Source organism: Amphibalanus amphitrite, unplaced genomic scaffold (genome assembly GCF_019059575.1).
Source record: "Amphibalanus amphitrite isolate SeventyFive unplaced genomic scaffold, NRLGWU_Aamphi_draft 001209F_arrow, whole genome shotgun sequence".
Lineage (NCBI taxonomy): Eukaryota > Metazoa > Arthropoda > Thecostraca > Balanomorpha > Balanidae > Amphibalanus > Amphibalanus amphitrite.
Genome location: NW_024882703.1, coordinates 125,919 through 137,720, shown reverse-complemented (window position 1 = coordinate 137,720; position 11,802 = coordinate 125,919). Strand labels below are relative to the sequence as shown.

The 11,802-nt window shown below is 48.3% G+C and overlaps 1 protein-coding gene across 9 annotated transcripts in view; it reads right to left on the bottom strand.

The window, feature by feature from the left end:
• Nucleotides 1-106: 106 nt before the first annotated feature.
• The window catches only part of LOC122371137 (prohibitin-like), a 30,575-nt gene continuing 18,879 nt past the window's right edge, over nt 107-11,802 (bottom strand). For 4 of the 9 annotated variants that reach the window (XM_043347259.1, XM_043347261.1, XM_043347264.1 and 1 more), the window contains exons 2-3: nt 1,279-1,903; nt 107-701 (exon numbers count right to left, since the gene is read on the bottom strand). In XM_043347259.1, coding sequence (XP_043203194.1) covers nt 486-701; nt 1,279-1,881 — 819 coding nt within the window. In that variant the 5' untranslated portion in view covers nt 1,882-1,903 and the 3' untranslated portion in view covers nt 107-485. Of the gene's footprint in view, nt 702-1,278; nt 1,904-3,077; nt 3,159-3,207; nt 3,300-7,833; nt 7,853-7,895; nt 7,916-11,802 lie in introns of those variants that run through there. The other 5 variants (XM_043347262.1, XM_043347266.1, XM_043347258.1 and 2 more) reach the window with 5 other exon arrangements.

Here is an 11,802-nt window from a genome sequence, read left to right as displayed (position 1 = left end):
CAGTAGGAAGGAACTTCGAACGTCCCTTGGCATCCACAAGTAACACACTTAACTGAAATTCAGCGATCCTCATCCAACAGTTTCACTGAATAATAGGCAAACAGCGTTCAGACATGGAGGCATTGTATATTTCACCACAGTCACCAGCTGCAGTCCTTTGCGTGTCTTCGCGCATCAAAAAAGCAAAAGCATTCACTCTCCATTATGACCGGGTCGGAAAATTGCAGACATAGGTAGGCCAGACCCATGGTTCACTATCACGGCGCCACAAACTGCACGACCCGACCGCACACACTCATATGGTCGTAAACTAACGTCCTCAGTCTAGTTCTAACTGCCATGCATCAGTAGGTATTCACGGAAACCCTTGCATCGGGGCCAAAAAGCCTTTGCGAGTCGGACCTCGGACAGCAACCGGGTCGGACCTCAGACGGCAGCCAAACCAGACTGCAGGCGGAGGCTGCCGGCGGCGACTATCCCGCCGCTCAGACGTTGCCCAAGTTGAGAAGGGTGGTCTGGTTCTGCGGCAGATAGATGACGTTCCTGCTCTGCGACATCTGGTAGGCGATGTCCTCGGCAGCTTCGATCCGTCGCAGCTCGATCAGACCGTTACCGGCGCGCGCGAACGCGGCCGAGAGCAGCTCGGCGGCCACCTTGTCTCCTTCGGCCGAGGTGATGGCCGCCCGCTTCTGCTGCTCCGCCTGCACAGCACCAACAACCGGTCAGAGGCCGAACAGGGGTCAACGTTATTGGTGACAGCACTGTGAGGGTTCGCCAATAGGAATTATGTATATGGCGGCAACGGACAAAGGTAATGAGTCAGAGACACATACCTACCTTTATCGACGTAAAACAAAATATGTTATAGGACAAAACCACTTATAAATATAAGTAACTGAAAAGCTATGCAAGGGTTAGGTACTTCTTGCACAGTGTCCCAAAACTATATTTTTGCTTAAGTGTCAGAGGGGAAAATTGCTGACCAAAAAAAGGATGAGAGTGAAAAATTGTCTGTCAGGTAAGGCCCAAAAAGAGTGGGAAAATGATCAAAAACATAAATCTATCTACAACTGTGACAGATGCAAAACAACCATTCACGCAATTGCTCCTTCTCAGTGGAATTGGGAGTGGAAAATTGGGCTTGAAAACTGGAGGTGAGAGTGGAAATAATCTTCATTTGGATGTCGTTTCCCACCCACATCTACAAATTTTGGGACACTGTTCTTGCACGCCAAGACTTGAGGTAACGGTTAGGCAGTAGCTCACGCTTCAACGTACCTTTTCCACCACGAACCGAGCGCGCTCGGCCTCCTGCTGCGCCACCTGCTTCATCTCGACGGCCTGCATGAATTCGCGGCCGAACATCAGGTGCGTGATCGATATGTCGTCCAGCAGCAGGCCGAACTGACGCGCCCGATCGGTCAGTTCCTCGGAGACCGTCTGCGAGACCACCTCGCGCTGCGTGATCATCTCGCTGGCGTCGTAGCGGGCCACCACCGCCTTCAGCACCTCGTTGGTGATGGAGGGCAGCACGCGCTCGTCGTAGTCCTCGCCGAGTGTGGTGTAGATGTTGGGCAGTGCCGTGGCCACCGGCCGGAACAGCACGCGGAGAGTGATGCTGACGTTCTGCAGGTCCTTGCTGCCCGTCACCACGGGCACGTTCCGCGGCCGCGCGCGGATGTCGAACATGATGGGCTTCTGCACCCATGGGATGAAGAAGTGGGTGCCCTCGCCGACGACGGTGTTTTTGATGCCGGAAAACCGGTCAAAGATGACGGCCCGGTGACCGGCGTCCACATTGTAGAGCGCCGAGTTGATGACGCCTCCTGTGATGGCGATACCCAGTCCCAGCTGACCAAGACGCGTCAGAACTTGTGCCATGGTTATCACAATTTGAACTTATCTGAAATGATGAAAAAGTATCATTAGTAACCCCCGCAACAAACCAACACGCATTATATTCTTTCATCAGAAACATAATATTTGATATGTAAACCTCCTGCCTGCAGACTGTGCTAGTGCTGCAATAATGTCACACACACATATGTACAATGTCCCAAAATTTGTTGGTTTGGGTGGGAGATGACACCCAATGGTGAATAATTTTCCACTCTCACTTTTGATTGTCAAAGTGAATTTTCCACTCTCAAATGTTTCTTTGGCATAAATGAGTGGAAAAACCCTAACTCCAGCGATGTAATATTAAACTTCCTTGAGAATCAGTGCCGTTTTCCTCCTTTATTGAGTTAATATCCCACATTTTGTTTCTAATTTTCCACTCATTGGCCTTTTAGGGTTCGAATTTTCCACTCTGACACCCAAGTCAAATTGTAATTTTGGGACACTGCATATGTATGTGTTACCCATGTCAGATTCACACGCTGATATATTCTTTTACGAGCAAACAGTGACGTTTTGTTAATTTTTATTGTACCTGTTTGCACAAACTTGTTTAGCATATTTTTTGGATAATTCAGTATTCACCAAGTCAACGATAAGTAATCGAAGTAGACATCTCAAGAATCAGTACCTAGTCAGTGAGCATTGAGCATTGAACCACTTCACAGCTCAGTGTTACAGCTGCAATTATTGCCTCTATAAAATGTAAATACCAGCTACTGGATTAAAGTGAGCACTAAGACAACTTGGTACATTACAAATTAAGAAGCTGAAAGAAATAGCAGAAATTAAGGAGCATTTAAGAATTTGACTATTCATTTGTTTCATTTCTTCCTTGAAATTAATTCATTTTGGTGTGCCATTCAGTTGTTGATACCAAATTATAATGTTTTGACACAAACCACGATAGGGTATCTCAACATAGGTCATATTCAATCATGAAATAGCACTGTTCAGAGCTAAGTGTTTCAGTGTTATCATATTTGTGTATAATAAACTATTTTGGAAAAATATAAAATGGATTTTGCTTGAATTTCAAGAGCAATGAAAAAGCCATGACCAGTGATAAACAAAGACATTCAACGTTGGCCGACATATAAATAAACTTCAGCATTGGATCTATGATCATAGTGCATCTCAAAGCAAGCTGCAAATCAGAGTTACAATATATAATTCACTTGAATCATATATGGAGGATATGTCTCAGATCCATAAAAACTGCAAAAGATGTGGCAAAAAAAAATCTAGAAGAATTTCCAGGATCTCTATTATCACGTCACATAAAAGTAAATGAGCAATGAACATTACAACACTTAATCCCATAGGCGCGGGAACTGAGGGGGGGAGGGGCGTGGGGCCGCTGCCCCCACGACTTTTTGTAGGGCCAGAAGCCGTTCGTATCCTCCCCAAATTAGAGGATGTGTGTCAAAAAAAAGAAAAATGAATGGTAGAGCACGTTTAACTAAAAAACATCCCTCTTTCCATGTCCGTGAAGTTAGCGTCAGCAACAGCAACGAATACAGCGTCGGATTCAGAATCGCCTAAAAAACTCATAGTAGGTCAATTGGGGGACGGGGAGCAAGAATATGACCTTTATTTGGCCCTAGCTCTTACCCCTTACCCCTTAATCGGCCCTTAAAGGACGGGGCGCGTCAAAAGTGCCTCAAGGGTTCGTCTGATCGCCAAAATAAGGGTCGCAATCGATTCCCCGGGTTAATATCTAGCCGCAGCCTCGGGTTCCAGATGTGTGCAACTTACCCCTTACCCCTTAATCGGCCCTTAAAGGAAGGGGCGCGTCAAAAATGCCTCAAGGGTTCGTCTGATCGCCAAAATAAGGGTCGCAATCGATTCCTCGGGTCAATATCTAGCCGCAGCCTCGGGTTCCAGATGTGTGCAACTTACCCCTTACCCCTTAATCGGCCCTTAAAGGACGGGGCGCGTCAAAAGAGCCTCAAGGGTTCGTCTGATCGCCAAAATAAGGGTCGCAATCGATTCCTCGGGTCAATATCTAGCCGCAGCCTCGGGTTCCAGATGTGTGCAACTTACCCCTTACCCCTAAATCGGCCCTTAAAGGACGGGGCGCGTCAAAAGTGCCTCAAGGGTTCGTCTGATCGCCAAAATAAGGGTCGCAATCGATTCCCCGGGTTAATATCTAGCCGCAGCCTCGGGTTCCAGATGTGTGCAACTTACCCCTTACCCCTTAATCGGCCCTTAAAGGAAGGGGCGCGTCAAAAATGCCTCAAGGGTTCATCTGATCGCCAAAATAAGGGTCGCACACGATTCCTCGGGTCAATATCTAGCCGCAGCCTCGGGTTCCAGATGTGTGCAACTTACCCCTTACCCCTTAATCGGCCCTTAAAGGAAGGGGCGCGTCAAAACTGCCTCAAGGGTTCGTCTGATCGCCAAAATAAGGGTCGCAATCGATTCCTCGGGTCAATATCTAGCCGCAGCCTCGGGTTCCAGATGTGTGCAACTTACCCCTTACCCCTTAATCGGCCCTTAAAGGAAGGGGCGCGTCAAAAGTGCCTCAAGGGTTCGTCTGATCGCCAAAATAAGGGTCGCAATCGATTCCTCTGGTCAATATCTAGCCGCAGCCTTGGGTTCCAGATGTGTGCAACTTACCCCTTACCCCTTAATCGGCCCTTAAAGGAAGGGGCGCGTCAAAAGTGCCTCAAGGGTTCGTCTGATCCCCTAAATAAGGGTCGCAATCGATTCCTCGGGTCAATATCTAGCCGCAGCCTCGGGTTCCAGATGTGTGCAACTTACCCCTTACCCCTTAATCGGCCCTTAAAGGACGGGGTGCGTCAAAAGTGCCTCAAGGGTTCGTCTGATCGCCAAAATAAGGGTCGCAATCGATTCCCCGGGTCAATATCTAGCCGCAGCCTCGGGTTCCAGATGTGTGCAACTTACCCCTTACCCCCTAATCGGCCCTTAAAGGACGGGGCGCGTCAAAAGTGCCTCAAGGGTTCGTCTGATCGCCAAAATAAGGGTCGCAATCGATTCCCCGGGTCAATATCTAGCCGCAGCCTCGGGTTCCAGATGTTTGCAACTTACCCCTTACCCCTAAATCGGCCCTTAAAGGACGGGGCGCGTCAAAAGTGCCTCAAGGGTTCGTCTGATCGCCAAAGTAAGGGTCGCAATCGATTCCCCGGGTCAAAGGAATCGATTGCGACCCTTATTTTGGCGATCAGACGAACCCTTGAGGCATTTTTGACTCGCCCCTTCCTTTAAGGGCCGATTAAGGGGTAAGGGGTAAGTTGCACATATCTGGAACCCGAGGCTGCGGCTAGATATTAACCCGGGGAATCGATTGCGACCCTTATTTTGGCGATCAGACGAACCCTTGAGGCTCTTTTGACGCGCCCCGTCCTTTAAGGGCCGATTAAGGGGTAAGGGGTAAGTTGCACACATCTGGAACCCGAGGCTGCGGCTAGATATTGACCCGAGATATCGATTGCGACCCTTATTTTGGCGATCAGACGAACCCTTGAGGCACTTTTGACGCGCCCCTTCCTTTAAGGGCCGATTAAGGGGTAAGGGGTAAGTTGCACACATCTGGAACCCGAGGCTGCGGCTAGATATTGACCCGAGGAATCGATTGCGACCCTTATTTTGGCGATCAGACGAACCCTTGAGGCAGTTTTGACACGCCCCTTCCTTTAAGGGCCGATTAAGGGGTAAGGGGTAAGTTGCACACATCTGGAACCCGAGGCTGCGGCTAGATATTGACCCGAGGAATCGATTGCGACCCTTATTTTGGCGATCAGACGAACCCTTGAGGCACTTTTGACGCGCCCCTTCCTTTAGGGGCCGATTAAGGGGTAAGGGGTAAGTTGCACACATCTGGAACCCGAGGCTGCGGCTAGATATTGACCCGGGAAATCGATTGCGACCCTTATTTTGGCGATCAGACGAACCCTTGAGGCACTTTTGACGCGCCCCGTCCTTTAAGGGCCGATTAAGGGGTAAGGGGTAAGTTGCACACATCTGGAACCCGAGGCTGCGGCTAGATATTAACCCGGGGAATCGATTGCGACCCTTATTTTGGCGATCAGACGAACCCTTGAGGCACTTTTGACGCGCCCCGTCCTTTAAGGGCCGATTTAGGGGTAAGGGGTAAGTTGCACACATCTGGAACCCGAGGCTGCGGCTAGATATTGACCCGGGGAATCGATTGCGACCCTTATTTTGGCGATCAGACGAACCCTTGAGGCACTTTTGACGCGCCCCGTCCTTTAAGGGCCGATTAAGGGGTAAGGGGTAAGTTGCACACATCTGGAACCCGAGGCTGCGGCTAGATATTGACCCGGGGAAGCGATTGCGACCCTTATTTTGGCGATCAGACGAACCCTTGAGGCACTTTTGACGCGCCCCGTCCTTTAAGGGCCGATTAAGGGGTAAGGGGTAAGTTGCACACATTTGGAACCCGAGGCTGCGGCTAGATATTGACCCGGGGAATCGATTGCGACCCTTATTTTGGCGATCAGACGAACCCTTCAGGCACTTTTGACGCGCCCCGTCCTTTAAGGGCCGATTTAGGGGTAAGGGGTAAGTTGCAAACATCTGGAACCCGAGGCTGCGGCTAGATATTGACCCGGGGAATCGATTGCGACCCTTATTTTGGCGATCAGACGAACCCTTGAGGCACTTTAGACGCGCCCCGTCCTTTAAGGGCCGATTAGGGGGTAAGGGGTAAGTTGCACACATCTGGAACCCGAGGCTGCGGCTAGATATTGACCCGGGGAATCGATTGCGACCCTTATTTTGGCGATCAGACGAACCCTTGAGGCACTTTTGACGCGCCCCGTCCTTTAAGGGCCGATTAAGGGGTAAGGGGTAAGTTGCACACATCTGGAACCCGAGGCTGCGGCTAGATATTGACCCGAGGAATCGATTGCGACCCTTATTTTGGCGATCAGACGAACCCTTGAGGCACTTTTGACGCACCCCGTCCTTTAAGGGCCGATTAAGGGGTAAGGGGTAAGTTGCACACATCTGGAACCCGAGGCTGCGGCTAGATATTGACCCGAGGAATCGATTGCGACCCTTATTTTGGCGATCAGACGAACCCTTGAGGCACTTTTGACGCGCCCCTTCCTTTAAGGGCCGATTAAGGGGTAAGGGGTAAGTTGCACACATCTGGAACCCGAGGCTGCGGCTAGATATTGACCCGAGGAATCGATTGCGATCCTTATTTTGACGATCAGACGAACCCTTGAGGCACTTTTGACGCGCCTCTTCCTTTAAGGGCCGATTAAGGGGTAAGGGGTAAGTTGCACACATCTGGAACCCGAGGCTGCGGCTAGATATTGACCCGAGGAATCGATTGCGACCCTTATTTTGGCGATCAGACGAACCCTTGAGGCAGTTTTGACGCGCCCCTTCCTTTAAGGGCCGATTAAGGGGTAAGGGGTAAGTTGCACACATCTGGAACCCGAGGCTGCGGCTAGATATTGACCCGAGGAATCGATTGCTACCCTTATTTTGGCGATCAGACGAACCCTTGAGGCATTTTTGACGCGCCCCTTCCTTTAAGGGCCGATTAAGGGGTAAGGGGTAAGTTGCACACATCTGGAACCCGAGGCTGCGGCTAGATATTAACCCGGGGAATCGATTGCGACCCTTATTTTGGCGATCAGACGAACCCTTGAGGCACTTTTGACGCGCCCCGTCCTTTAAGGGCCGATTAAGGGGTAAGGGGTAAGAGCTAGGGCCAAATAAAGGTCATATTCTTGCTCCCCGTCCCCCAATTGACCTACTATGAGTTTTTTAGGCGATTCTGAATCCGACGCTGTATTCGTTGCTGTTGCTGACGCTAACTTCACGGACATCCTCTTTCCCTGGTTCGACAGCTCACTGGACAAGTTTTAAGCTTTATACCATATTACCAAAAAAGGTATTTCCTTGACTCAGCTGAGACGAAATACCTCACTTTTTGCAGATGTTCTCGTTCTGTTCGTTTCGTTTAAAAGGCCAAGGGGTGAAAAATAAGTGACCTAAAACTGGTGGGAAAACGGTAACGGTGGGGCAGGCGTCACCAATAGCTTTCTGTAGTAAACAAACAAGGTTCAAGCATTATTAGGGCCCGAACGCATATAACATTTACGCGAGATTACCCACAATGCTCGGACACGTTGATGACGTCACTGGTGGCTAAAATAATTGGTATGCGTGTCCGGACAAAATTTCGTCTGACATTTTTTCGTCGGACAGTTTTTCGTCCGCAGATATTCGTCCGACTTTTTTTCGTCTCGCATTTTTTCGTCTGTACATTTTTTCGTCTGTGCATTTTTTCGTCTGTACATTTTTTCGTCTGTACATTTTTTCGTCCGGACATTTTTTCGTTCGTATATTTTTTCGTCTGTACATATTTTCGTCCGGACATTTTTTCGTTCCATAAATTTTTCGTCTGTGCACCCAAGGTTGAGTGAAAACATACTACAATGCTATTCAACTGTGAGGCAAATGACGTCATAATAATACTCGGGGCGAAGCAGTGCAGTGCCGAAGGCAATGCCTTAGGAGAGATTACAGGCAATGGTAAGTCAAATATTTTTAGGTTAAGTGGTTGTGTATCTGGCTTCAGGCCGAAGGCCTGAAGCCTGATGCATAACCACTTAACCTAAAAATATTTGACTTACCATTGCTTGCAATCTATTCATGCAAGTAACTTTTTCCTTATCCCCCGGTAGGCAAACATCAGTAGGTTAGGTAAGGTTAGGTTAGGTTAGGTTAGGTTAGGTTAGGTTAGGTTAGGTTAGGTTAGGTTAGGTTAGGTTAGGTTAGGTTAGGTTAGGTTAGGTCAGGTAAGGTTACGTTAAAATTGTAGACGAAAAAATGTCCGGACGAAAAAACGCACGGACGAAAAAATATACGAACGAAAAAATGTCCGGAAGAAAAAATGTACAGACGAAAAAATGAACAGACGAAAAAATGCACAGACGAAAAAATGTACAGACGAAAAAATGCGAGACGAAAAAAAGTCGGACGAAAATCTGCGGACGAAAAATTGTCCGACGAAAATCTGCTGGACGAAAAACCGTCATGGAATCTTGGTATGCTCGATCTAAAAGCACTATTGATGCAGGGTTTTCTATTGTTATGAGAACTTTGATATGCAAAGTGGGAAATCACACGTGACTGTCTGGTGATGGACATGACCGATATCTGTCTAGTCTTGTTCGAGACTTTGCGACTAACCCGAAGCGTTTTTGGACATTTTTGAAGTGTTTCAGGCAGAACAGGGGCATGGCAGTGTTAGATGACCATGGCGTGAAGGTCGCGGATGACGTAGGCAGAGCCAACCTTCTAAACTCTACCTTTTCAAAAAAGTTTTCCAACCCACGCATCACCCATTTTCCAGTCATCTCGCAGGCCAGTCAGGACAATATCATGTCCTTCAACGTCTCGATGGAGACGGTGCGCGATCTCCTGAGAAACGTCCCAGTAGGTAAAGCATGTGGCCCAGATGGCCTGAGTGCCCGCCTACTGCGTGAGTGCTCCGACGAGCTTGCTGTCCCCCTATGTAAAATTTTCTCGTCTTCTCTGTCTTCCGGTATTTTCCCTGAACAGTGGGCTGAGGCAAACATTGTTCCGATATTCGAAAAAGGTTCTCGCAGTTCACCCGAAAATTATCGTTCAGTATCACTTCTCCCAATTTGTGCCAAAATCTTCGAAAAGGTAGTCGGTCAGCAACTCATGCATCATGTTCAGCCACTACTTTCGTCCTATCAGCATGGCTTTATGCCGGGCCGATCTTGCGCCACAAATCTGGCTACCTTTCTGTCCAGTGGATATGACGCAATATCTGAGGGTGTCCAACTTGATGCGGTATACACAGATTTTTCAAGTGCATTCCAGAGCGTTAACCATCGTCTTTTACTGTACAAACTGGAACACATGTATGGTGTGAGAGGGTTGGCTCTGAAGTGGCTGTCGTCATATTTAGGAAGGCGGAAGCAACGAGTTGTTTTAAACGGCAAGGTGTCAGAGTGGGCCCCAGTCGTCTCAGGAACGCCGGAGGGCGGTTTGCTCAGTCCGATGCTTTTTTCGCTCCTTGTGAACGACCTGCCATCTGTCGTCAAGACAGATTGCTTGATGTTTGCCGATGATTTGAAGATTTTTCAGAAAGTTAGAAATCACGATGATGTACAAAGGCTCCAGAACGATATTGATGCTGTAACGGAATGGGCGGCGGTCTGGGGGCTCAAGCTGAATCCCTCGAAGTGTAAAACTTTTAAAATCACGCTCAAAAGAGACATATATCCATCTGTGTATCAAATCAGTGGTAGCACTCTGCAGGAAGTGACTTCGATTCGTGATTTGGGTGTGGTACTTGACCGAAAACTTACTTTTGCAGACCATACAAATGTGATTGTTTCAAAGGCCAATCGGGCACTAGGGCTACTCATGCGGAGCCTCCAGGCGACCAGGGTATATTGAGTGAAGGGTAGGACGAACTTTGGTAGGAATTTCTAGTATAACTACTAGAAAACCTACTATATGTGGTCGGGACTAGCAAAAAGTTAGTTCAATTTAGAATATGGTAGCGCTTATGGTTGACAGTCGTGACGCGCACGTGACATTCATTTCTTTAATTTCTTAAATAACAGGTTTTTGGGGGCCGATTAGTGGGCAGATACATTCAATTAGCTATTAATAATTGATTATGCAAACATTCAAAAATCTACATCATTCAATTCTAGCCAAAATCACGCGGCACTCCCAGGATTCGAACTCACGACCCTCGGATCCGTAGCCCGATACGCTACCGACTGCGCTACCGAGGACCGCGCGCCGACGATCGGAGAGGTGGATCGCGCGTGACGGGGTGCAGAGAAATCTTTAACCTGTACGCCGTAGAAGATCGGCTGGGTTTCGTGAAAAATGGTAGAGGAATTGTCGAAAGAAAATTCATCGATCTATCATTTGAGACTAAGAACCATTGATTCCTTCAAAGGTTGACCGAGATATCGCTCGCCGAAAACAGGCCATTTAACATGTAAACCCTATGGGCTGGTAGGAAATGTACGCCGTGGAGCAGCAGTGCTACCAACTAACTTCGGCGGGGGCCGCAGGCGACCTCTCCGCGGTGCAAACTGGACAGGAGAGCAGTGTTCGCGGCATTCAATGCAAATGTTAGGGCCATCCTAGAGTACTGTTCTGTAGTTTGGGCCGGTGCTTCCAAGTGTCATCTCGTGCGTTTGGAACGTGTCCAACACAAGTTTTTGATTTGGCTGGCAAACATGACGAACGTTCACCATGACTCGATTGAATATCATTACCTGCTGAAGCTGTTCGACGTGAGATCGCTACATGCCAGGCGCATTGAGAGTGACATTGTATTTTTGTGCAAGGTATTCAAAGGTTCGGTGTCATCCTCTCATCTTCTACGGTCGTTCTCGTTACACGCTCCGCTCAGAGCGACACGCAGCGCTGTGTCGACATTGTTCCATGTGCCGCGTGGGCGAGTGAACTGCATTGCAAACGGCCTGTTTACGCGCTGTCCTCGTGCCACCAACAAATTTCTGGAAGCCCAGCCTCAAACTGATGTGTTATGTTATCCTGTTGGAAGCATCAAGAGGCGCCTCGTCCTCTATACCGGATCCGTGAGACTCTAGGGCAATGTACATGAGAATACTGTTTTTATTATGATAGTTTATTGTGCATGTTTTTTTTTCGTATTTTATCTTTTGACTTCACCTATCATAGGGATCATGCCTGTTGGTGATATTATGCAATACAAGAATACAAGAAAGAAAATGACTTTTGAGCTCTCTAACAAGATTGAGATCGCGGTTCGAATCCCATCGGCGGCAATAAATTGCCGTGCCTTTTATCGAGTTTTGCAATCCGTTATTAGATCGGGAGCTTATTTTCACCGGCGAATTGGATAACCGTTGT